Genomic DNA, 26,867 nt, shown 5'->3' on the forward strand with positions numbered 1-26,867 from the left:
TTGATACTTTTTTTTCCTTGAAGAAATACTTGATAAATTTTTAAGTGACAAATAACTTGCATATAAATACTTCTATTCTACCTAATCTGTCCTAAATTATTTCTGAGCACTTTTAAATTAAAAGCTGCCTCTAAGATTAGATCATCACAATTCCTGCATGCGCCCAGAGTGGTGGTTAGAGAAGACCAAGGTGGAAAATGGGTTTTCATCTTGAATGCTGGCTCTAATGGATGTCAGTAGTCATGTTGAGGTTACTAAGGTTCTGTGACAAGGAATGCTGGTCAATTACTGACTCGTGTTGGGAAGAGACGGGAGAGGTGTTCTTTGTATTTACAGATCCAACAGTCTTTAGCTGAGTATTTACTATGTACTACCCAGTTATGATTTACAGAATCTATAAAGATACCATAATGAAACTAAAATAGTTTAATACTCTAAATTAAGAGAATTTAAGTCCTTGACATTTAATAGAAAACTCAGACTTCCAGCATTTCTGTGGATCTCAAAGCCAAAGGGGGGCTTCCCAGGTAGCTCAGTGGTAAAGAATCCACCTGTCAATGCAGGAGACATGGATTTGATCCCTGGGTTGGGAAGATCCCCTGGAGAAGGAAATGGTAACCCATTCTAGTATTCTTGCCTGGGAAATCCCATGGACAGAGGACCCTGGCGGGGTACAGTCCCTGGGGTCACAAAAGATCTAAACACGACTAAGCAACTAAACAACAACAAAGCCAAAGGACCTGAACTCTCCAGGTCCCAGCTTCCATCCAAGGCTTGCTGCCGCTGCTGCCGCTAAGTTGCCTCAGTCGTGTCTGACTCTGTGCGACCCCAGAGATGGCAGCCCACCAGGCTCCCCCATCCCTGGGATTCTCCAGGCAAGAACACTGGAGTGGGGTGCCATTTCCTTCTCCAGTGCATTAAAGTAAAAAGTGAAAGTAAAGTCGCTCAGTCGTGTCCGACTCCTAGTGACCCCATGGACTGCAGCCTACCAGGTTCCTCCATCCATGGGATTTTCCAGGCAAGAGTACTGGAGTGGGGTGCCATTGCTTTCTCCAATCCAAGGCTTAACCCTTGGTTAATAATGGCCTGAATAGGTGTTGAATGAATGACTGAATGCACGAATTCTTAGGTTTTTAGCACAATCATTTACCCAATAGGGTGAGGTGAAGGCTGCAGACATGGAAAAAAGTCACTGTCAGCTCTGAAGAGATGGCATTTCTTTTGCCTGGCATTCAAGTGCAAGCCAGGCATGAAACCAATATTTTCCTTTTGTTTCTGTAAGCCAATTTTAGTTATTTAGAGCATTTCTACTCTGCAATTTGTGGGAAGAGGGAAACCTATATGACTGCTAAATGGTGTTAAATGAGAAATATACATTTTGAAATGCTGGTAGGAAGACCAAAACCATACCGCATGTATACTGCAGTCATTTGAAAAGGTTATTCTTCTGCTATGAGGATGACCTTGATAAATTTTAAATAGTCTTTCTTAACATTAGACTGTTTTTGCATTTGTTACTGATTCAGTAACAATCAATGATATCGAGACTTCCCTCGTGGTCCAGTGGTTAAGGCTGTGCTTCCACTGCAGGGGGCACAGGTTTGATCCCCAGTTGGGGAACTAAGATCCTGCATGCCACAGCTCAAAATAAATGAAATGAAATAAAATGAGCCTCAAACAATGAGATTATCTCATGACAGTAACAGGATGAGGATGTTCCTCTCTGTTCATAGAGAACATTCAGAAATGAGGAATAAAGCTTGCCAACTCCTTTTTGGAGCAAAATACGCTTTTGCAGCACAATTCTTATTCATTGAACACTCATATTGTGAAATCAGTAAGATCAAAATCTTTTTTTGCCTGACAGACATCCTTAAAGCTGCAGTTGTCAAAGATTTTGGTCTGGAACTTTGTTATGGTCTTAAAAATTATTTAATACTCCCAAAGTGCTTTGTTTACATGGGTTATATTTATCTATATTTATTGTATTAGAAATTAGAAATTTTAAAGCAAAAGAATATATAAGCTCACATTCCATTTAACCTCTAGAAGACTGCACAGTGCACTTATAAGATAATGAAAGATGCAAATTATTTTTGTGTTATTCTAAATAACTGACTTCACAGGTCCCCCCAAAGTGTTCTGGGAACTTCCTGGGGCCCCTAGACCACACTTTGAGAACTGCTACCTCAGGTCTCTGAAGGTTAGGAAAATGGGTAATAGAATTTAGACAAGGAGGACTCAGTGAAACAGTATATTTTGGCAAATGGGCAGTGAGAAAGTATATAAACAGCAATTTTCAAGCACTTCAAACAAATTTTTACAGGAGCTAAGTTAAAGCAGAAGGAAACATCAGATTACATCCAATTATGAAACAGAAAAGGTACTAGAAACAGGGGAAAAATATATGCTCTTCCTGATCAACAATGGCTTATATATCTCAGAACCTAAACTTGTTTCTTTCTAACATCATAAAGTCATATCCTCTCCAGGAAATCTACTGAAGCATGACATAAATTTTAATATATAAAATTATATTCTAGGGGGTTCCCTGGTGGCCTAGTGGTTAGGATTCTGGGCTTTCACTGCCGTGGCCTGTGTTTAATCCCTGATCAGGGAACTGAGATCCGGCAAACTGCATAGTGTGGCCAAAAAAATAATTCTATTTTATATAATAGCTGTTGTTTTCAGGAAGAGGTTGAGGGAAATGTCATGCCTAGGTAGAAATTTAAGCTTTGGCATAATCCGAGTCAGATGGCAATGTTTTCTGAGATTTCAATAAAAAGCAAAAAAAATTTCCAGGGACTTAACTGAGAAAATCTTAAATTTCATAAGCAAAGTCTATTTCTGAATCAGAGCTACTTTCCCATGGTCGAGCTAATATGCATTACTCATCGGACTCTCCATACACTGAAATGTGTATAAAATATGCTGTTAAGTATATAAGGAAATCAAGCTCAGAGCCCTATTAAAAAACAGAAGCAGTGCTGTTCTCCATCAAGCTATGTAGTGTGAACTGATTTGGAGCCAAGATTCCAGAGTAGAGATGTAAGCCTTGATTATGGATACTTTTTTGATTTAAGAAGGAGCAGTAAGACATTACACACTAAACAAACAAACAAAACCAAAAAAACCTACAGTTACTAAACCAAGAATATCTGTGTTTCCGCATGGCTTCATAGGCATACACTTCTTGCAACACAACGTAAAGATGTTGGGAGAGTAACCTGACTCCTGCTTTTTATCTACTTCAAATTTCTTTACCTTGGGACTTCCCTGGTGGTCCAGTGGTTAAGACTGAGCTTCCAATGCCCCTAGGGGGTGCAGGTTTCATCCCTGGTCTGGGAGCTAAAATCCCAAATGCCTTGTGGCCAAAAAATAAAAACAGTAAAACAAACAAACAAACAAAACCCAATATTATAACAAATTTAATAAAGACCAAAAAAAAAAAATGGTCCACATTAAAAAAAAAAATCCTTCACCTTGAAAAGCACTGACCAACAACAAAAAAAAGTCCAACATTGTTTGGAAAGTCTCAACACATTAAAAACAAACTGACATTCACTGTAAAGCAACTATACTCCAATTAAATAAAAACGAAAACCCAGCATTGAAAGGGCAGGAAACTGTTCCTCTTGGGAAAATCTTTGTCTCGTTGGTAACGGTAGCTAATGGCATGAGCTGGTGGGGATGGTTCTGTCCTGATTGGAAGACCAGCAAATCAATCTGTGTCTCAACATTCTCTTCTGTGACTGGGAACAATGACTTGACCCCTCTGATCAATGTGAATAATGAGGTTACAGATGTTAACTGTTTGGCATAACGTCGGCCACAATCAACGTTAACTTGTATAGTCTATGATCAACACATAAAGCTGGCACGGTGAGCTGACACAGTTACAACAAAGCAGAAAATGAGGCTGAACAAAAAACCTGTGTTCAGTAAGGCTCTTCTCTACACTTCATAATACAAAAATGTTCTCAAACGATAACTGTCTGGTCTTGGGAGAGAAGGAAGTGGTCTGGCTTTTGCTGCCTCATCCAGCTTCTAAGCCAGGAGCCCAACACCAAGGTTGCTGCTGGTGGCACCTTCCAATTTTTCAATGTCTCTACTTGCATCTCGTCTATCCTTTCTCTCTTTTTTTTTTTAAATTAATTTACTCTTTAGTTTTCTTTCCTTCCCTATGACTTAAAAAGAGTAAAGGAGGCTGGAACAAGCCAACAAGAGCTGTTTGGAGAACCTTCACAAGCCTCAGTCTTTGCATCTGTGCAATGGGGTAAGAATACCAAATTCAGAAGGTGGTTGAGAGAATATACTAATATACGTGACAGCACTTTATCAGCTTCGACTTATGGTAGAAGAAAAAAGGCAGTCACCACAGCACCATGGCTGGAAGAGGTATGCTCTTCTGTAACCCAGTTGACTGCAACCAAGATGCCAGAGTCTGCTTTCACCACCAATGTCCGACCAGCAATTTATCACTAACGTTTCAAAACGTGGTTACCTGTGAGCTGATGGATGCTTGTACAAGAATACGGAGGCCAATGGACAGAGTCAAATCAAAAATAACTTTCCGCACCTCTAATCATCCTGGATAAACCAATGACAGCTACTAAATTTCCTTATGCTTCATTCCACTTCAGGTGACTATACAGACAAGGAGGTGCTTTTCTTACACACAAGCTAAACAGAGTTAGGTTGAGAAACTGAAATCAGGGGAGACCAAGGAAGAACAGCATTCGCCCCTACTGGGAAAAGGAGGCTTGCTTCAAGTTCTTATTTTAACTCGCAGATAGCAAAGCATTTGACACTTGGCCAGGAGGACACTGAGCATCAGCTGTGTCTTGTCTCAGCCGTGTGCTGTGCCCCTCCAGGGCCCTTTTTTCTCACAGCCATTTGTGCCCCTATGTGAGTCCACCCTTCTCAGTGTCTCTGGGACTTGGCCATTAGCAGAAGTTACTTCTAGTTGATCAGTAAATTGTGATGGTCATTGTTAGATGACCTGAGGTGACCCCTCAGGGCATTTTCCATAGTCTCCACATACTTAGCCTCATGTCTGTCACCCCAGCTTGAGGGGCCCTGGTCCTCCTTTCCCAGGACACGTGGACCCTCCCTCGTTATGTCACCACACTTTTTATTTCCCTCTGTTCTGAACTATGTTCCCCCTCCGTCCTTGGCCTTACAGACAGGCAGTGAGTTCACGAGTTCAAGCCCCACTGTCTCCAACTGCAGCTTAGACAGAAAGGAGACCATGCTTTCTGGTCCCTCTGCCAGATGGGAAGCCCTGGAATCCCTGGTTTCCTTCATCTCCACGTCTCTCCTTATGAAATTCTGCCTAAGTCAGAAACACGTTGATTCTGTCGATGAAGGAAAGACTTCAATCCGTGCAGCCACTGATCACATGTTTCTGGTAAACACACAACTGGTCCAAGACAAGAGGAGCTGGAGTTGGCCACACCTCCATAGAGGAAGTCCTTCCCCGCCTTGTTTGGAGGAACACGGCTACACTCTATGTGAATCCCTCAGCTGAGTTAAAGTACTTACTATAACCCAAAGAAAGAACAGCTCTGATGAAATCAAAACTTCACACTACAGATCCCATCTGTGTGGACAGATTCCAAGATGGCCCCAGTGATGCCTGCCCACCTTCACTGGAGTTCACGCCCAAACCATCCACTTATCTTGAGTGTGGGTGGGACCAATGACATATGGCAGTAGTGATTTCACTTTGTGAATTGACTACACAGGATTCTAACTTCCATCTTGCTAGCAGATGCTCTCTGTAGACTCTCCCCGTGTGCTGTGATCTGCCCTTCAGAGAACCCCCCACCGATGAGGAGCTGAGGCAGCCTCAGGCCGACAGCCAGCAAAGAATGGAGGACCCCAGTCCATCTGCCCACCAGGAACTCAAGGCTGGCAACAGCCACATGAGCTTGAAGTGGATCCATCCCTAGTCAAGTTTTCAGATGAGACTCTGACCCTGGCTGATGCCTTGATGACAGCTTCACAAGGAGCCTGAAGCAAAGACCTCAGCTAAGCTGTGCCTTGATTCCTGACCCACAGAACCCAAGAGATAGTACATGTGTTGGTTTCAGCTTCTGCCTTTGTGGTAGTTTCTTATGGAGCAACAGAGAACTCATTTACCATCTGAGCCCCAAATAAAAGCCAAGACTGATAAGCACATTTAAATTTTCCCTTATTAAGGGACAACTTTTCACACTGAGAAGTTTCTAGTTTAAAACGATGCTAATTCAATAAGACATTATTTCCTCTCCCTAGGTTTCTCTTTTAAACCTTATTCCTTAATTCCATGTGCAAAGAAACCATCAGAAGCTGGGACTTTTCTTCCCTCTTCCTGAATAGAATGTAAGTGCTCAAAATTTAAAAACCTGCAAGTTCGGAGTTCAACCCCATCCAACCCCAAACTGAAGACCTTTTAAAAGCCTTAAAAAAAAAAAAAAACCTGGTATTTCCAAATGAACTCTCCTCCTGGCCCTGAAGTTCTCTGAAGTCTTTTAAGCTACATATTCACATCTTCAGACACATGAACCAGTTTTTAGCTTCCTGCAAATAATTCTTTTCTATGTTAAAAGTTTCAGTTGTTAATAGCTTCAAAAAACAGCAAGCCATTCTTACTTACATCTGGAAGTCTGTACAGCTTCATCGTTCTCTGCAAAGTCATATTTCTACTCAAGTGAGAAAATTTCACTTCTACCAATTTTCTGGGGTTTAGTGATCGATGCCAGTATCTGAAATACAATACAGGCTTTAAGGTCTGATTGATTTCTAACTCTCCAAGTTTTTACTCTTTGTCTCAGCTCAGCTGTTACAGAAGTACTGAACAAACATCATGTAGGGCCTGGTGCAGTGCAGGTCCTGGTCCTCTGCCTATGTAATTATTTTATCTGTCATTTTTACCTCGAAATGATGTTCCAGTTATGCTCTTTTGACATTGGTAACCTTCCGTCTCTTTTAATATAGAAAAATCTTAAAATTGCAGAAGAAATATTGACAATGTCCAGTTTGTAAGTATTGAATGACCATCACAAATTCTAAGAAGGCAAACCAAAAACTTTAAAAGCATGAAAAGACTCCCTGAAGTTAGTAACCTTCACATTTATATAATGCACATGGAAGAAAACTTTTTGAGAAATGAGTTTGAATTTCTTAAATGATTCTGGCTTAGGTACTGGAATGAATGATTACAGATTATATTAAAATATACCTGGGAAGTCTTATTTATTCTGTTTATTTATGAATAATTGAATAGGAGAGAGGCATTTTACAGGTTTGTCTTCTATACTCTGAAGTTTTTTCCTGAAGTTTCATCTTATTTGAGTCAAAAAAAATAGCAGTGGCTTCCCAGGTGGCTCAGTGGTAAAGAAGCTGCCGGCCAGTGGAGGAGATGCAGGAGGCTTGGGTTCAGTCCCTGAGTTGGGAAGATGCCCTGGAGGAGGAGATGGCAACTCACTCCAGTCTGGATAATCCCATGGACTGAGGAGCCTGGTGGGCTGCAGCCCATAGGGCAGCAATGGGTTGGACACGACTGAGCAGGCATGCATACACACATGCAAAAACAGAGGAGAGGGAAGGACTTCCCTGTCAATCCAGTGGTTAAGACTCTGCACTGCAAGTGTAGGGGGTGAGGTCTCAACCCCTGGTTGGGGAACTAAGATCCCGTATGCTGTGCAGCGCAGCCAGAAGATACAAAAAATTTTTTAAAAACAGTAGAGGGACACAGACTCTTTCTGATGCTCTAGAAACAGATTAGTCAAGTGAAATCTGATATATGATTTTCTTACTGGATTAACTTTTGAAAGCTTGAAAAGAGCACATGAAATAATAAAGTAATAAGAACAGAGCTTTAGCCTTCTTTTCACTCATAGCAGACAAGTATGTTCAGGCTTTCCGGCTAGATGCTTATCAAGCTTTTGGAGCAGTTCCTGACAGCACTGGTACAACACTGAGTGTTCGAGAGGGAAAGAAAATGGTACTACAGGGACATCTCCTGATAACTGATGCCCTGGGTTTCACAAGGCAGCAACTAGCCTTTCAAATGAAGAGACACAGAAATAGACACACAGCATCATTCATATACATGTGGCTGTGGGGTTTACCGCAAGAATACTGGGCTAATGGTTCTTGGTTGTATCGCCATCTCTGCTACCAACCAACATCATCATCATGGGTCAGCCAAAACCCTTCCAGGTTACAAGCGTGGAGAATACTACTTGTAGAAACATGACAAGGAGGCTTGAAGCATTAGGCAAAGGTGATGTGCAAGATAAAGGTGTGATGCTAATACCTGCACGTGGCCACTGGCTTTGGAAGAACCACTCCAGCGGTATAAACGGCCTGGAAAATCCCTTCCAGGTTCACTCTCCTGGTTATTTCTCGAATCAACACTGGGGCTACCCGTTTTGATCTCAATTTCTTATGAACACAAAGAAAGTTGATTTCAACCATCTTCTTCACACTAAGAAAGAAAGGTGTTGAAAATTAGATCCAATGTAAGAGAAGAACATTTTTAAAAAGCAAGATAACACCTATAACATTTCAAAGAATATGAAACTGAAAGGCCTCCCTTAACATAATATTTAAGTAAAATATTCTACCATTTAGATATTTTACAAATTCAGGTTAACACACTATTCCCCACATGCCGCCACCAAAATGATCATAAACTCTAGGTTGTGGAGATGTAAACCTTCTTGTTCTAAATAAATCTGAGAACTTGGGTCTGTTCTAAAGTTTTCAGTTTAGAAACTGGATCGGCTGTGCCTCAAAGCTTCTATATCTGTTTTTCCTGTAACATATACAATTATGGCAGAAACTGGGTCACCCAGATGCAGAATCTAATAAGATACTGCTTTGGAGTATAATGCAATCTCTGGGATCCCTGGGAAGCACCTTGACAAGGCCAGAGCTGGTGCTTTTCTAAGCAACAATAAATCTTCTGGAGCTTCAAAGTCCATCCGCTGCTCTGGTTCCAGATATAGGCATTTCACTTGGCACAAAATATTCCTTGAGATCAAATGCGTTTCAGCAGTAAATAAGATCACCTAGCATACTGAAATGTGAAGAGACCTATGCACTAAATCTTTGCATTTCACAGCTCTATCTTTGACTCTCTAGGCTGGAGACCCAGGGCAAAAATGGAACATACATATCCTATGGATAAAAAGACTTCTAAAAAAATTCCTTCAAGTACTTTCCTCCCCAGAAACAAATCTGAACTACCTATTTATATTTTTGTTTTTTTCTACTAGGTACATATATACATAACCTGGGTGTGCATGTATCAGACTGGGAAGCAGAGAAAGATGGAGAAAAATACAACTGTCTTTTTTGGTTATTGTACACAACCTTTTAAAATGAATTCACAACCTTTATTTTTTAGAGCAGTTTTAGGTTCACAGCAAAACTGAGCAGCAAGTACAGAGTTCCCATGTACCTCTGCCCTCCCCACATGCACAACCTCCCCTACCATCAACAACATGTACTCAGGCGTTTTAAAAAGCCATTTGTAGAGATGTGGATGAAACTAGAGCCTGTCATAAGGAGTCAAGTAAGTCAGAAAGAGAAAAACAAATACTGTATATTAACGCTATATGTGGAATCTAGAAAAATGGTACAGATGAATGTATTTGCAGGGCAGGAACAGAGGCACAGATGTAGGGAATGGATGTGTGGACACAGTGGGGGAAGGAGGAGGTGGGATGAATTGGGAGTTTGGGACTGACATATATATACCACCATGTGTAAAACAGATAGCTAGTGGGAACCTGCTGTATAGCGCAAGGAGTTCAGCTTGGTGCTCTGTGATGACCAACAGAGATGGGATGGGGGAGGGGGAGGCTCAAGAGGGAAGGGGTATATGTATACACATGGTTCATTCACGTTGTTGTACAGCAGAAACTAACACAGCATTCTAAAGCAATTATATTCTAGTAAAATAAATAAATAGGTTAGACATTGGGAAAAAGAAGCCTATTCTTTTTTTTTTTTCCTGATGGAACAGTGATTTATTTGATATGAGCACAGCATAATTCATTTAACCAATATTTTATTATTGGACATTTCTGTCATAACCATATAATGGGAATTTTTCTAGATAAACACTAATTTGGGAAGTTGTTTGCCTTGCAAATTTGTTCATGGTGAGTTTCAATATGTCAGGATTCAGGAAGCTTTTACTCTCTGTTTTCTTCCTTAGTGTCACTTTTTTTTTTTTCATAGCTGGGCCAGTCGTTCCAGGCCCTTCTTTTTTTAAATTTTATTTTATTTTTTAACTTTACAATACTGTATTGGTTTTGCCATATATCAACATGAATCTGCCACAAGTATACACGTGTTCCCTATCCTAAACCCTACTCCCTCCTCCCTCCCTGTACCATCCCTCTGGGTCGTCCCAGTGCACCAGCCCCAAGCATCCAGTATCGTGTATTGAACCCGGACTGGCGACTCGTTTCATATATGATATTATACATGTTTCAATGCCATTCTCCCAAATCATCCTACCCTCTCCCTCTCCCACAGAGTCCAAAAGACTGTTCTATACATCTGTGTCTCTTTTGCTGTCTCGTATACAGGGTTATTGTTACCATCTTTCTAAATTCCATATATATGCGTTAGTATACTGTATTTATGTTTTTCCTTCTGACTTACTTCACTCTGTATAATAGGCTCCAGTTTCATCCACCTCATTAGAACTGATTCAAATGTATTCTTTTTAATGGCTGAGTAATACTCCATTGTGTATATGTACCATAGCTTTCTTATCCATTCATCTGCTGATGGACATCTAGGTTGCTTCCATGTCCTGGCTATTATAAACAGTGCTGTGATGAACATTGGGGTACACGTGTCTCTTTCAATTCTGGTTTCCTCAGTGTGTATGCCCAGCAGTGGATTGCTGGGTCATAAGGCAGTTCTATTTCCAGTTTTTTAAGGAATCTCCACACTGTTCTCCATAGTGGCTGTACTAGTTTGCATTCCCACCAACAGTGTAAGAGGGTTCCCTTTTCTCCACACCCTCTCCAGCATTTATTGCTTGTAGACTTTTGGATCGCAGCCATTCTGACTGGCATGAAATGGTACCTCATAGTGGTTTTGATTTGCATTTCTCTGATAATGAGTATGTTGAGCATCTTTTCATGTGTTTGTTAGCCATCTGTATGTCTTAAAAGAAGCCTATTCTAACCCCAATTCTTGGAGAAGCAATACGTCAAAATCAACAAGGGACAAGCTTCACCACGTACCTGTCATAGATCCGAATGTTTGCGGGGATGGCACTGATGAACCCCACCAGCTTTTTGTTTGAAGACACCCTGACCCCACAGTGCCACTGAAGGAGCCAGCCTGGGGGACGCAGAGCCCTGAAGTCAACACAGGCGAGGAAAACAAGTGTGCTGAGTGTCCAAGAAAACAGGGACAGAGACGGACAGCCCAACCCCACTGCAGTCGCATCCCCACCAGGCAGCGGCAACCACGAGACTCACCACAGCAGGAACTCAGGCGAGTAATCAAACCGGAACATGTTGTCATCATCCTCGACGTAATTCTCATTCAGCAAGGTGTACAGCTCCCGGAGCTATGAGACCAAACGTGTCCCACCTGTGATGCTAGGGAACGACACAGCAGCAACCCAAGCCAAGGCGGGGACTGAGGTCTAAGGTTTTACTTACCACTTCGGCGTTACCCAAGTCTAAAGTGTCCCACATAAAACCCTGCGGCAGGGAGTATGGTTCCTGACGCACGTTTTCTTTATCAGCTTCAATTGCGCCATGAGATGTTATTACTTCATCTAGATACAGGGAGAAGGAGAAAAAAACAAAAAGAGAGATGTTTCAATTACAAAGTGTTCCAATGACCCCAAATGGTCAGTTACAGGAAACAAAAGCATGCTTTAGGGCTACTGAGTTTCACATAATCTTTAAAAATACTGTACTGTTTCAGCTACCTCTAGAGGGAAGTAAGGTAGTTACGTGGAGGTGGAGAGTAACTGCTATCTGAACAATTACAGGAGAAATAACTCGTCATCCAATGGCAAACTGGACACAAGAAAACAATAGTGATTCCTCAATCTGAAGCCTCAGACTAGAGACTAATCATACGGCACAACTGCCGGCAATGTAGGTTTGCTATGACAGTCTTAGAGATGTTTTCTGTTTAACTCTGTTTTTCAACAAACAGGGGGCAAGGGCTGCAATGACCTCTGACCCCTCCCAGCACAATCCAAAATTCAGTTCAGGACTGTCTACTTCTGTCCGGGCTGCTGGCAGCACAGTTCAAGCCATCAGTGTCTCCAGCGATTTCCACAAAGGTGCCCTTTTCCAGTCCTTCCTCTGGAACCTCCCAGTGTAGCTGGGATAAAATCCAGCCTCTTGGCCGTGGCCTGTTGCCTGTCTGGCCACCCTCAGCACATCTGCCCCACCGGCCTCCCTTGGGCTGGGCCTCTGCTCAAAAGGCTGTCCCCGGCTGCTTTCACGTGAAAGCAGCCGCTCCTGCTTCTTCAGACGTAAGTTACACACCACTTCCTCATAGCATCCTCCTCAACGAAAGCTCTTCCTACGTGGATGTGTCCTCCCTACCTGCTCACTGTTAATCCTGCTTTCCCTCTACTGGCTCCCGTGTCTGCATCCCAGCGCCTGGCATATACAACAGATACTCAACAAACATCTGCTGAATAAATGACCTTCAGGTACAGTTCTTACCATCACAGACCTTTTTACAGGGGGAAGTCACAGAGTTTGCATCCACCCTAAAGGGTTTCTTTTCTCTCCTCCTAATCCCTGACTTTGCTATTCATCTTATCTCCAGTCTACCAGCTCATCCCCACATGAATACCTCAGGCTCCCTCAGGTCAGCCCCAGTGGCCAGGTGCCCAGCTGCTCCCTTGGGGTCCCTGGGGAGTTGCTCTTAGGGCTTGGCTGATGTACACAACACCAGGGGCTCACCCCATTCAGGCAGCTCCAAACGGCGGGGTGTGTTTGACTGAACTGGAACAGAGCTCTGGAGAGAGACGATGAGATAGTCTCCCTGACTTTCAAACGTTCTCCCCAACCTCAGGTTCCCTCTTCGGCCATTAACCTGGCTCTGCCTTAATTGAGGTGCATAGAGAAGGCAAGGATTTAGGGGAGAGGCTAAAATGAGGTGAGCAGAGGGCTGGTGCACTGGGGTGGGTGCCAGCTAAAGAGACTTTCTTCTCCCCTGAGCCACGACCCAAAAGCCACCAGCAGCATTTAGCCAAACCCAATACATTCAGATCAATAAACCTTCATTCCCTTTAGCCAATGGTCACTCAATTCAGTGTCATTTAAAATCCAGTAAATTCATTCTAGAGGGTCTTCTTTCCTCACCAAATAATTTCTAGAGACTTAAAATCAAGGGAAGATCACTGCTTTCTGCTTCTGTTCACGCTCTGAAGCTCTTGCTTTTGAAGCTGCGTGGGGTGAGCGTGGGTGGTAAAGGAACAATCCCTTTTAAAAAGTTTGAAATCCATGATTTGAAGGCATGGAGGACAGTTGTTTCCTGCTTTATAATTGATGAAACTGGCTATCTGTACATAACTTGGCTAATAAGACTTTGGGATGGCAATGAACCCCTTATATTAAATATTATATATTATACATTAAATTTTGAATCTGGAACTATCATTGAAGAAATATATGGAAATGATACAATTATTTATCTTTATATAAACATAAGTCAAAGCAACAGGTTGAGCTTGTAATACACTGATAAGCATTTTTATGGCATTTAGAGCATCTGTTGGGTTGGCCAAAAAGTTCATTCCGGTCTTTCCACAAGATGGTATGGAGAAAGCTCAATGAACTTTTTGGCCAATTTTATTCTTTTTTTTTTTTTGCATAATGTGAAAGGGTAACAATGGAATTATGTTTACAGAAACTTAAGTGGTAGAAGTTTAAGTGAAATACGATGGAGCAGGCCTGGCACTGCAGGAAGAGGACCAGTAATGAAGTTCTGACGTGACCCAGAGCCCTTACGAAGGCCTTCACAAGGCGTCCTGATTCACTTATATGCAGTGTTACCACACTGGTAATCATTAACACCATGGGTGAATGTTCAGAATCCTACTGTTAACAGGGCAAAATTTTCTATTTCAGTAAGATTTAATAGGCAAATTTCCTGTGTCTTCTGGGATAACTGAGGTGTGAGACTGCTAAAAATTTATGTAGAAGGAAAAACCACTCCATGAAGACTGGAACCAAAACACTGGTGGTGGGGAGGCTCCTCTTTTATGTGTATATCTATATACTTCATACACTAATGTTTGAAGTGTGGGGACACTAGATTTTTTTGTAGGCACAGGAGTTATATTAAAATTGTTGTTACTAAAAGCCAATGTCATCACTCAATATTTATTTTAATAGGAAAAATATGACTCAGAATCTGTGGTCTGAAACAAATCATATAAGTGAAATCAAGTCTCTTTTTGTGTTTTTTTTGTTTGTTGTTAACCCAGCTTTGTTTTCAGAGGGAAAAGGCAGAAAAGCTTACTTAGTTTGGGTACCGGCTGTGTGTCCCAAAACTGGTATCTGTGTTTGGCAGCCTCATCAATGTTTCTGGCAGGGCCCTGGCATGCAGATAACAGCTCCATCGCCCTCTGGATATCCTGCAACTTCTGCACTGGGATGGTGGAATTCTACAACAGCAAAGACACACAGACACAGAGTATGAGGAAGCTGCCGCTGCTCCCAAACCTAGGGCAGGTACATGCACGCCTGCCTCGGAGGCTACAGCGTTCGCTGGAAAAACGCACGATCCTCCTCTAAGCGGGGACCCTGGGCTCAAGTATGCTAACACATTAAAATATAAGCAAAGGTACAGGATAAAGGCAACAACAGTCCTATAGGTTTAATGGGGTTCTGACAGTCTGGAAAATCTCTAGTAAATCAAGCCAATGTTTGCTTCAGTTTCCCAAACATCTGCAAATGGTCCTCATGGTTAATTACTCATGTGAGTAGAGCAGCAGAAAGGGCTGCCGTGCAATGCAAACGTGAGCATCATACAGCAGCCAGTCAGTCCCTGGTTTTGGCTTCACTGATGGAGTTAATGCTTGGCAGGAGCAATTCGGGGACAAAAGAAAGAACTTCTAGAATGGAAATGAGGTGGACAAGGCAAATTTTAGTTCATAAAAAGAAAGAAAGAAACCTGAACTTAGTGCTGGGTGGAGGAGGAAGTTCATCAAGAAAGGACTCTCAAAGGATGCCTTATCCTGGACCACACCCCACCCGCTACTAATGCTGATGCTCCACCAGAAACAAATCCTTCAATGAGGATGTGCAGTTTCCTCCACGAATTCAGAACCTTTTGCAACCATAGCCTGTTAGCCCCAACCCAAGTGTGGTAAATAACCTTCCTTTTTAGTAAAGTGTATCCTCAGTCTATAAAATTGACAATGCCTTTAAATACTAAAGTTCCTTCCTTAAAACCAATATTTCTGAAGATTCCTTAGCTCTTTTTTTTTTTTTCCCTGGAAAATCCCTCAAATGATGTAATCAGATCAGATCAGTCGCTCAGTTGTGTCCGACTCCTTGGGACATAAGACTGAATACGGAAATTGGTGAGGTTTTCTCAACATGCAAAATTACTGATGAGTTTTAGAATTTTGATGCCATACAAAGAACGCTCTTCGCTGTGGGTTCAGAAGTGGTTAGAAAGAGTCTCAGAACTTTCAGTTCTTGTCAACATCACAGGCACCAAGGAAAGGTACCATCGACCCTCAGTGGTTTATTAACAGCAGGTCTGGACTTAGTTCAATTCTGAATCTGAAGTCAGTGACCTAGAGCAAATCCTTTTATCTGGGAAGCTGACTTGTTTGACTCAGCGTTAAAGTCTTAGTTGCTCAGTTGTGTCCAACTCTTTGTGATCCCGTGGACTGTAGCCCACCAGCCTCCTCTATCCATAGAATTCTCCAGGCAAGAATACTGGAGTGGGTAGCCATTCTCTTCTTCAGGGGATCTTCCCAACCCAGGGATCAAGCCCGAGTCTCCTGCATTCCAGGCATATTCTTTACCATCTGAGCCACCAGGGAAGCCCCAGTACAAAATATTTAATACAGATCGTCCTGTGGCAGTTTGACTCACTAGGTTCCCTTAAGATTCTTGCCCTAAAATGATTCCAAGAAACAAAGTGCTGGAAATCTAACTAGAAGTAGGTTAAAGTCTTGATATCTCCACTTGGAAGTCTAACAGCATCACCCAGGCCTACCACAAATATTGTAAGCTGTTTATCTTATATTTTGCTTGAGGTCTAAATCATCAGGTTCATACATCAATTACACATACTAATTTAACAAAGTTATATTGTTGTTCCGACTTACTGTAGTTTTAGATGTCTCTTTTTGGGTCTCCTTTGAGCCTCCAACACAAAAGTAACAGATTCCTAGCCAAATGAATTTACATCCATCTGAGCCCCAAAACACAATGAAGAGACTTACAACTTACACAGAAAGTAAGAGGACAGTATATTTAAGCTAATAATGCTTGAACATGCATCCATTTATGTTACAATAGGCCAAGTAGAACCTAGTCTTACAAAAATATATCTACAGTGTCTGCACTGAATTTGCCATAGTAATTCTTCCCTGCTATTTGAATTAAATCCTCTAACATGAATATACCAAACTCTAACTCTTTCAAAAAAAACATGCATCAGCATCTTTGTTTCAAGGAAGCCAATGATGGTACCCCGTCTCCACGAAGAAACCCTCAGAGTGGTTTCTGCCTAAGCAGGCTGACCAGCAGTCTTTATATAAAATCACCATTCATGAAGTAGCTATATCCCAATGCTCAGTATTCAATGCTCTCTTTTAAATGAGTCTAGTTGATTTACAATATTATATTAATTTCAGATGTACAACACAGTGATTCAATGTTTTTACAGATGATGCTCTTAAAGTAGATTCAAGTAAGTGCAACTTTCAAATCCATGGTGACAGGGCAGTAAACTTGGCTATGGTAAATTCTTAAACCTATCCAATCACCTTCTGGAATAGCACCAAATGGAGTGTTTAGAAAGGTGAGACTGGGTAAGGATCCCACATTAGTCTCCCACTGCTGTATTTCCCATGTAAGAGTCAGACATGCCTCTGCTTCTCCTTATCTGCTCCTTGGGAAATACTAAACACCAACTGTACTCCTTGTCCACTAGTTTCCAATTTAATACCATGGAAAAAATGTCCAAGTCTTTCATCACCATGAAGTGTATAAGAACCCAAATATTATTTTATTTTGGTTCTTGAGCATAAACCACAATATTCTTGAAACTAAAGAATCTCTAAAAGTCACTGTAATTGATGGTTTTATGTTGAGCTGGCATCAGTTTAAGGGAAAGGAGCCTCAGTTTTTAAGATGCAGTGAAAAGCCCACATTAAAACAATTTTGACTTCACTAAAAAAGAAAGACTTTCTCTACCACGTCATACTAGCAGTTCCTCCTGCCTTGCCTGGTTCCTTTTCCTTAAAATGCTATTCATCCACTCATTTTATTTTTAATTAAAAAATTTTTTTAAGTAGAGTTGATTTACAATGCTGTGCCCCAAAATGACTTGGTTATACATAGATATATTCTTTTTCATATTCTTTTCCATTATGGTTTGTCACAGAATGTCGAATATAGTTTCTTGTGCTATGCACTAGGGTTTTGTTGTTTGTGAAAGAAAGTGAAAGTCGATCAGTCATGTCTGGCTCTTTGCAACCCCATGGACTATTATACCGTCCATGGAATTCTCCAGGCCAGAACAATGGAATGGGTAGCCTTTCCCTTCTCCAGGGGCTCTTCCTAGCCTAGGGCTCAAACCCAGGTCTCTGGCATTGCAAACGGATTCTTTACCAGCTGAGCCACAAGGGAAGCCCAGGAATATTGGAGTGGGTAGCCTATTCTCCAGGCCAGAATACTGGAGTGGCTAGCGTATCCCTTCTCCAGTGGATCTTCCTGACCCAGGGATCGAACCGGGGTTTCCTGCATTGCACGCAGATTCTTTACCAACTGAGCTATCAGGGAAACCCTGTGTTGTTTATCCATCCTATATGTAAGAGTCTGCATCTGCTAATCCCAAATCCCCATTATGTAGCTGCTTCTAAGTGACCAGAGGTAGGGGAAGGACCCCAAATCACCAGGGGTACGGGGACTGGCAGCAGCTGGGGATGAGAACAGAAGGAATAAGGAGATAGTCATGAATGCATGTAAGTAACACTACATTTATCTGATGAAGCAACCTTAAGAAATAAAAAAGATATCTTGCCAGCTTATACGAGTTACCTTGAAACTTATAACTGTGGATAGACTATTTATTATCTGAGAACCAGAATGAAAATCTATCCATGGAGACTGTACTTTATTCTCACCCCACAAAAGCAGTCAGGGAAAACCTGGGGCAAGTAATTTTCCTTCTTGGTGATTCCTGGTCCTTATGTGTAAAACTGATAACAACAACAACAAAACCACCTGCCAGACTCACCCACTGTCATATGATGTAAACTTTGTGCAAGAAAGAAATTTAGACCCCACAAAACTTGCGTAACCATAATGACTGCCATGTATATAGTATAAAAACCACATAATAAAGATGGTCTGATTATGACTTCACGAGAGCCTGTGAGTTGGGTAGCTTTGGGAGGGGCAAGCCTGGCAGAGGCACCTGGCTCGATAGCCACAGGGCCAGGACCGAGCTCCTGCCAGGATACCATGGGCTCCCCAGCTCACCTGGAGCTACAACAATCAGATAACCTGTTTTGTTACATGCCTAACTCTACCCCCTTTTGCTGTGTCTGGCATCAAGAGTTCTGTCTTTCCTGGGCCTAGCACACGAGGTCTGTATTTGCAGCGAGGGTGACCGGGGTGACCCCAGGGAAGGGGCATCTGGCATCAGCACCTCCAGAGGGATACAGGACACAGGGCCCAGCTAGACCACTTCTGGTTTGGTTATTTCCACCTCCTGGCAATGGAATTAGGGTTGGCCGCTGCAGATTGGTCCAAGGCAAAGTCAACAGGAGACTTACCCGTGGTGGCTCCCGCTGACATCTGCCTGATGGTGCTGTATTCAAGTAATTAGATAGACACCCAGGAAAATAAAAAATGTGAATATCTTCTGAACAAAAAGGAATCAAACATTAAGTGTAACTTAGATACCTAACAAGGTCACACAGACTTCCTTCTATGATTACAAGCTACAAACTAGTTTGCTAAGAAAGGGGCGAGTTGTAGGCAGACCACACACACACACACACACACACACACACACACACACAGAAGCCCAGCGCGAACTGCTTAGTTATCTGGGTGCCAGCATGAGTTCTGGGAAAGCTGTAAATATCCCACAGAGAACCCTGCCATGCAGAACACAGTGATGGCACACCCTAACTACACCTCTGCCCCAAAAGGGTGCTTGCCTAAGCTGCCCAGACCCGCTTTCACAGGCATACAACACCACGGAGATTAAAATAAAACACAGTTCTCACTTTTGAAGGCGGCTGAATCTTAATCTCCTGGGAATCGGATGCCGAGTCTGACTTGGTGCCTCCAGAATTTGGTTTCTCCTTTTTTCTCTTCTGTTTCTTCTTTTTCTTTTTGGCACCCAAATCCCCGCCGGGACTTCTGTTAGAAAATTCACAGGGTTTGTAAAAACAACAACAGGCAGGTCACTATGTAAAATCTGAACTGCATGAAATTAATCATTTAGGAAAAACATATGTTATACTACATTAGGATGTGCAGTCTTATGATTGATGTGAAATACATATATATTCAGATGACCAGATATGTATTTGCTTTTGACCCATGGTTCCTGGATAACAGTTCCCTAAATGCTTATAGCGTATTCAAAAGCAGAGACATTACTTTGCCAAAAAAGGTCCGTCTAGTCAAGGCTATGGTTTTTCCAGTGGTCTTGTACGGATGTGAGAGTTGGACTGTGAAGAAAGCTGAGCGTTGAAGAATTGATGCTTTTGAACTGTGGTGTTGCAGAAGACTCTTGAGAGTCCCTTGGACTGCAAGGAGATCCAACCAGTCCATTCTAAAGGAGATCAGTCCCGGGTGTTCTTTGGAAGGACTGATACTTTGGCCACCTCATGCGAAAAGTTGATTCATTAGAAAAAACCCTGATGCTGGGAGGGATTGGGGGCAGGAGGAGAAGGGGATGACAGAGGATGAAATGGCTGGATGGCATTACCGACTAGATGGACACGAGTTTGGATAAATTCAGGGAGTTGGTGACGGACAGGGAGGCCTGGCATGCTGCGATTCATGGGGCTGCAAAGAGTCAGACACAACTGAGAGACTGAACTGAACTGAACTGAAGTATGGGCTGATTACCAGGGGAGCAACTCTGTGATTAGAAGGTTGGAACTTTCAATCCCACCCCCTGACCTCAGGGAGGCAAACAGGGCTGGAGTCTAATCAAACACCAGCGGCCGATGATGTAATCAACTGCATCTATGTTAAAGTGCTGCACTCAATATGCCAGCAAATCTGGAAAACTCAGCAGTGGCCACAGGACTGGAAAAGGTCAGTTTTCATTCCAATCCCAAAGAAAGGCAATGCCAAAGAATGTTCAAACTACTGCACAATTGCACTCATCTCACATGCTAGCAAACTAATGCTCAAAATTCTCCAAGTCAGGCTTCAACAGTACATGAACTGTGAACTTCCAGATGTTCAATCTGGATTTAGAAAAGGCAGAAGAACCAGAGATCAATTTGTCAACATCTGTTGGATCATCGAAAAAGCAAGAGAGTTCCAGAAAAACATCTACTTCTGTTTTATTGACTACACCAAAGCCTTTGTGCGGATCACAACAAACTCTGGAAAATTCTTCAAGAAATGGGAATACCAGACCACCTTACCTGCCTCTTGAGAAATCCGTATGCAGGTCAAGAAGCAACAGAACTGGACATGGAACAACAGACTGGTTCCAAATAGGGAAAGGAGTATGTCAAGGCTGTATATTGTCACCCTGCTTATTTAACTTATATGAGGAGTACATCATGTGAAATGCCGGGCTGGACGAAGCACAAGCTGGAGTCAAGGTTGCTGGTAGAAATGTCAATAACCTCAGATACACAGATGACACCACCCTTATGGCAGAAAGCAAAGAACTAAGGAGCCTCTTGATGAAAGTGAAAGAGGAAAGTGAAAAAGTTGGTTTAAAACTCAACATTCAAACAACTAAGATCATGGCATCTGGTACCATCACTTCATGGCAAATAGATGGGTAAACAGTGGAAACAGTGGCTGACTTTATTTTTTTGGGCTCCAAAATCACTGCAGATGGTGCCTGCAGCCATTAAATTAAAAGATGCTTACTCCTTGGAAGGAAAGTTATGACTAACCTAGACAGCATATTAAAAAGCAGAGACATTACTTTGCCAACAAAGGTCTGTCTAGTCCGGGCTATGGTTTTTCCAGTAGTCGTGTATAGATGTCCGAGTTGAACTATAAAGAAAGCTGAGCGCTGAAGAACTGATGCTTTTGAATTGTGGTGTTAAAGACTCTTGAGAGTCCCTTGGACTGCCAGGAGATCAAACCAGTCCATCCTAAAGGAAATCAGTCCTGAATATTCATTGGGAGAGCTGATGCTGAAGCTGAAATTCCAATACTTTGGCCACCTGATGCAAAGAACTGATTGATTTAAAAAGAACCTGATGCTGGAAAAGATTGAAAGCAGGAGGAGAAGGGGATGACAGTGGAGGAGATGGTTGGATGGCATCACTGACTCAATGGACATGAGTTTGATCAAGCTGCGGGAGTTGGTGATAGCCAGGGAAGCCTGGTGTGCTGCATTCCATTGGGTTCAAAGAGTCGGACACGACTGAGTGACTGAACTGAAATAAGGGAGGCTGCATAAAAACCCAAAAGGAGGGGGTTCTGAGCCCGTAACCTGTGGAATCTGATGCTGTCTTTGAGAAAACAGTGTCAGAACTGAGTTGAATTGTGGGACACCTAGCTGGAGTCTGAGAAGCCCCTCGTGTTATGTGGGAAGTTCCTCCCTCCCCATTGGAACTGGGAGCAGGAACTCAGAAGATTATGAGTCTACACTCAGTGACCCTGCAGGGTACTTAGATGTCATTTAAGCAGGAGAATCATATAAATAAATGCTATTTTATCATGGAAGGCAAATAGCTTTCACAGGTATCCACTCTGCCAATGTACTCTTTAGTCAGGGAGAGACACATGTTATAAAATATGTCATTATAAATGTCTCTTGGGTACACAAACCACTAATCTTGACATAACAGAACCAAAGAAAGTGCTTCTCTGCAGAGGGGGAAATGTCTTCTGATAAAGATTTTTATTAGATGAATTAACAATTAAAAACTCTACATGAAAAAACAAAAAATAATCACTGGTAAAATATTTCTGTTTGGACCCTTGTCATCTTAGAGCTGTCATCTTCTGAAAGAGCAAAAGAGACACAAGGAGATTTCAAATTCCCATTTCTTTGAGCCTGCTCTCCCACAGTATCCCCAGAGATAAATTCAGAGTCAGAGATTATTATTGCATTATCACCTGATGCAGGGAAGCGTGATTGAAATATCAGTTCTATTACTCCTTTTTGAAATTTATGTATTCATTTACTCTAAATTTGGCTGTGCTGGGTCTTAGTTGTGGCATGTGGGCTCTAGTTACCTTACCAAGACTTGAACCCAGGCCCTCTGCATCGGGAGTGCGGAGTCTCAACTACTGGACCACCGGGGAAGTCTCCTCTTGTATCATTCTTAGCTAGCTCTATCTGTTCCTATTTTCTTACTTGAATTTTTACCTAATTATCAAGTACATGTTCATTAAAGACAAATGTCATTAAGTAACAGCCTTATATATACATCAACAGCCTTATAAAGATCAGATCAGATCAATCGCTCAGTCGTGTCCGACTCTTTGCGACCCCATGAATCACAGTACACCAGGCCTCCCTGTCCATCACCAAATCCCAGAGTTCACTCAGACTCACGTCCATCGAGTCAGTGATACCATCCAGCCATCTCATCCTCTGTCGTCCCCTTCTCCTCCTGCCCCCAATCCCTCCCAGCATCAGAGTCTTTTCCAATGAGTCAACTCTTCGCATGAGGTGGCCAAAGTATTGGAGTTTCAGCTTTAGCATCATTCCTTCCAAAGAAATCCCAGGGCTGATCTCCTTCAGAATGGACTGGTTGGATCTCCTTGCAGTCCAAGGAACTCTCAAGAGTCTTCTCCAACACCACAGTTCAAAAGCATCAATTCTTCGGTGCTCAGCCTTCTTCACAGTCCAACTCTCACATCCATACATCACCACAGGAAAAACCATAGCCTTGACTAGACGGACCTTTGTTGGCAAAGTAATGTCTCTGCTTTTGAATATGCTATCTAGGTTGGTCATAACTTTCCTTCCAAGGAGTAAGCGTCTTTTAATTTCATGGCTGCAGTCATCATCTGTAGTGATTTTGGAGCCCAAAAAAATAAAGTCTGACACTGTTTCCACTGTTTCCCCATCTATTTCCCATGAAGTGATGGGACTGGATGCCATGATCTTCGTTTTCTGAATGTTGAGCTTTAAGCCAACTTTTTCACTCTCCACTTTCACTTTCATCAAGAGGCTTTTGAGTTCCTCTTCACTTTCTGCCATAAGGGTGGTATCATCTGCATATCTGAGGTTATTGAGATTTCTCCCGGCAATCTTAATTCCAGCTTGTGTTTCTTCCAGTCCAGCGTTTCTCATGATGTACTCTGCATATAAGTTAAATAAACAGGGTGACAATATACAGCCTTGACGAACTCCTTTTCCTATTTGGAACCAGTCTGTTGTTCCATGTCCAGTGCTAACTGTTGCTTCCTGACCTGCATACAGATTTCTCAAGAGGCAGATCAGGTGGTCTGGTATTCCCATCTCTTGAAGAATTGTCCACAGTTTATTGTGATCCACACAGTCAAAGGCTTTGGCATAGTCAATAAAGCAGAAATAGATGTTTTTCTGGAACTCTCTTGCTTTTTCCATGATCCAGCGGATGTTGGCAATTTGATCTCCGGTTCCTCTGCCTTTTCTAAAACCAGCTTGAACATCAGGAAGTTCACGGTTCACGTATTGCTGAAGCCTGGCTTGGAGTATTTTGAGCATTACTTTACTAGCATGTGAGATGAGTGCAATTGTGCGGAAGTTTGAGCATTCTTTGGCACTGCCTTTCTTTGGGATTGGAAAGACAAATTGGAAGTGGTCAAACAAGAGATGGCAAGAGTGAATGTCGACATTCTAGGAATCAGCAAACTGAAATGGACTGGAATGGGTGAATTTAACTCAGATAACCATTATATCTACTACTGCGGGCAGGAATCCCTCAGAAGAAATGGAGTGTCCATCATAGTCAACAAAAGAGTCCGAAATGCAGTACTTGGATGCAATCTCAAAAATGACAGAATGATCTCTGTTCGTTTCCAAGGCAAACCATTCAATATCACAGTAATCCAAGTCTATGCCCCAACCAGTAATGCTGAAGAAGCTGAAGTTGAACGGTTCTATGAAGACCTACAAGACCTTTTAGAACTAACACCCCAAAAAGATGTCCTTTTCATTATAGGGGACTGGAATGCAAAAGTAGGAAGTCAAGAAACACCTGGAGTAACAGGCAAATTTGGCCTTGGAATACGGAATGAAGCAGGGCAAAGACTGATAGAGTTTTGCCAAGAAAATGCACTGGTCATAACAAACACCCTCTTCCAACAACACAAGAGAAGACTCTACACATGGACATCACCAGATGGTCAACACCAAAATCAGACTGGTTATATTCTTTGTAGCCAAAGATGGAGAAGCTCTATATAGTCAGCAAAAACGAGACCAGGAGCTGACTGTGGCTCAGACCATGAACTCCTTATTGCCAAATTCAGACTTAAATTGAAGAAAGTAGGGAAAACCACTAGACCATTCAGGTATGACCTAAATCAAATCCCTTATGATTATACAGTGGAAGTGAGAAATAGATTTAAGGGCCTAGATCTGATAGATAGAGTGCCTGATGAACTATGGAATGAGGTTCGTGACATTGTACAGGAGACAGGGATTAAGACCATCCACATGGAAAAGAAATGCAAAAAAGCAAAATGGCTGCCTGGGGAGGCCTTACAAATAGCTGGGAAAAGAAGAGAAGCGAAAAGCAAAGGAGAAAAGGCAAGATATAAACATCTGAATGCAGAGTTCCAAAGAGTAGCAAGAAGAGATAAGAAAGCCTTCTTCAGCGATCAATGCAAAGAAATAGAGGAAAACAACAGAATGGGAAAGACTAGGGATCTCTTCAAGAAAATCAGAGATACCAAAGGAACATTTCATGCAAAGATGGGCTCGATAAAGGACAGAAATGGTATGGACCTAACAGAAGCAGAAGATATTAAGGAAAGAATACACAGAAGAACTGTACAAAAAAGATCTTCACGACCCAGATAATCACGATGGTGTGATCATTCACCTAGAGCCAGACATCCTGGAATGTGAAGTCAAGTGGGCCTTAGAAAGCATCACTATGAACAAAGCTAGTGGAGGTGATGGAATTCCAGTTGAGCTATTTCAAATCCTGAAAGATGATGCTGTGAAAGTGCTGCACTCAATATGCCAGCAAATTTGGAAAACTCAGCAGTGGCCACAGGACTGGAAAAGCCTTATAAAAGGGTCCCTCAAAGGAAACCAATAGTTTTTCTGGCATAAATTCTTTAAAAATAGTCTTTCTTCTATAAGCATGCCTCTGTTTTTACTATGAGTAAATTTTAAACAAAAATTGAATCTTAAACACACTATTTTGAAATCTGGCTTTTTTCTCCTTCCACTGAACAAATGTGTCTTGGATTTCTTTCTTTCCATGTCAGGATATATTGAGCTACTTCATTTCTTTTTAGCAACTGGGTAGCATTCCCTTGTGTAAGTATAGCATATTTTATGCAACATTCCTATATTAAATATGCTGCTGCAAAAATATCTTCTGGTACTTATATCTTTGTGCATTCATGCTGGTTTGTCCATAGGTGGAAATGCTAGGTCAAAGGGCACATATTTTTATTTTTACAAAATATGGTATTTAGTAAAGCAGTTACCAGCTTCCACCCCAACAGTAAGTCAGTTTCTGGTTCTGCATGTAGGGAGCTTGGAAGTCACCACTCCACCCTAGCAGACTGAAAAACCAACAATTCCTCTGAGATCCCTAAGGGAGGGAGGGACACAGGACAAACTGCTGCCCCCAAGATTGGAGCAACAGTTTCTGGGAGCAGAGACTCACAAGTGGCAACGTCCATGGGAGCCAGTGCTCAGGGAGGAACCCCGGGACTGTAATTCACAAAGTCCTGGAGGCTGTGTGTGGACAAGCCTGAGAGTTACCAGCCCAGTCACAGGGGTCTCCCACAGTTCTGTGAGTTTTACACCTGGAGCCCAATCAGGTTCACATGGTAGATACTGGAGAAGAATCTCCTCATACTTCTGGCAGAGGAATCATTTTAGAAATACGCCAGACATTCTGTGCTTCTTAACAAGGCCTGTTCTCAGCAGAAACTAGTCAACCAGAAACTAACCAGCTGGGCTATGATCAGAGCCTAACTGATCTGAGGAAGGGAAATACCCAACTCCAGCCCCCTTAAGCCATTCTATCCCACGTCTGTGACGTCACAGTCTAGAGGCACAGGCTCACCAGAAGACTGAGACCTAGCCATAGGACCTTAGAATGCTTCCTGTCCCCCCACACCTCACCACGGCATGCTATGCTATGCTATGCTATGCTAAGTCACTTCAGTCATGTCCGACTCTGTGAGACCCCATAGATGCCAGCCCACCAGGCTTCCCCGTCCCTGGGATTCTCCGGGCAAGAACACTGGAGTGGGTTGCCATTTCCTTCT

General features: G+C 42.3%; 1 protein-coding gene across 4 annotated transcripts in view; it reads right to left on the reverse strand.

Annotated features, from left to right (window-relative positions):
* Nucleotides 1–26,867, reverse strand: part of NMT2 (N-myristoyltransferase 2) — a 60,338-nt gene that overhangs the window by 10,475 nt on the left and 22,996 nt on the right. For all 4 annotated transcript variants that reach the window (NM_174456.2, XM_010811100.3, XM_010811098.3 and 1 more), the window contains 7 exon segments: nt 6,641–6,749; nt 8,306–8,476; nt 11,262–11,378; nt 11,502–11,593; nt 11,688–11,806; nt 14,524–14,668; nt 19,487–19,622. In NM_174456.2, coding sequence (NP_776881.1) covers nt 6,641–6,749; nt 8,306–8,476; nt 11,262–11,378; nt 11,502–11,593; nt 11,688–11,806; nt 14,524–14,668; nt 19,487–19,622 — 889 coding nt within the window.

The sequence above is a fragment of the Bos taurus genome, chromosome 13 (genome assembly GCF_002263795.3).
Source record: "Bos taurus isolate L1 Dominette 01449 registration number 42190680 breed Hereford chromosome 13, ARS-UCD2.0, whole genome shotgun sequence".
In the NCBI taxonomy this organism is placed as follows: Eukaryota; Metazoa; Chordata; class Mammalia; order Artiodactyla; family Bovidae; genus Bos; species Bos taurus.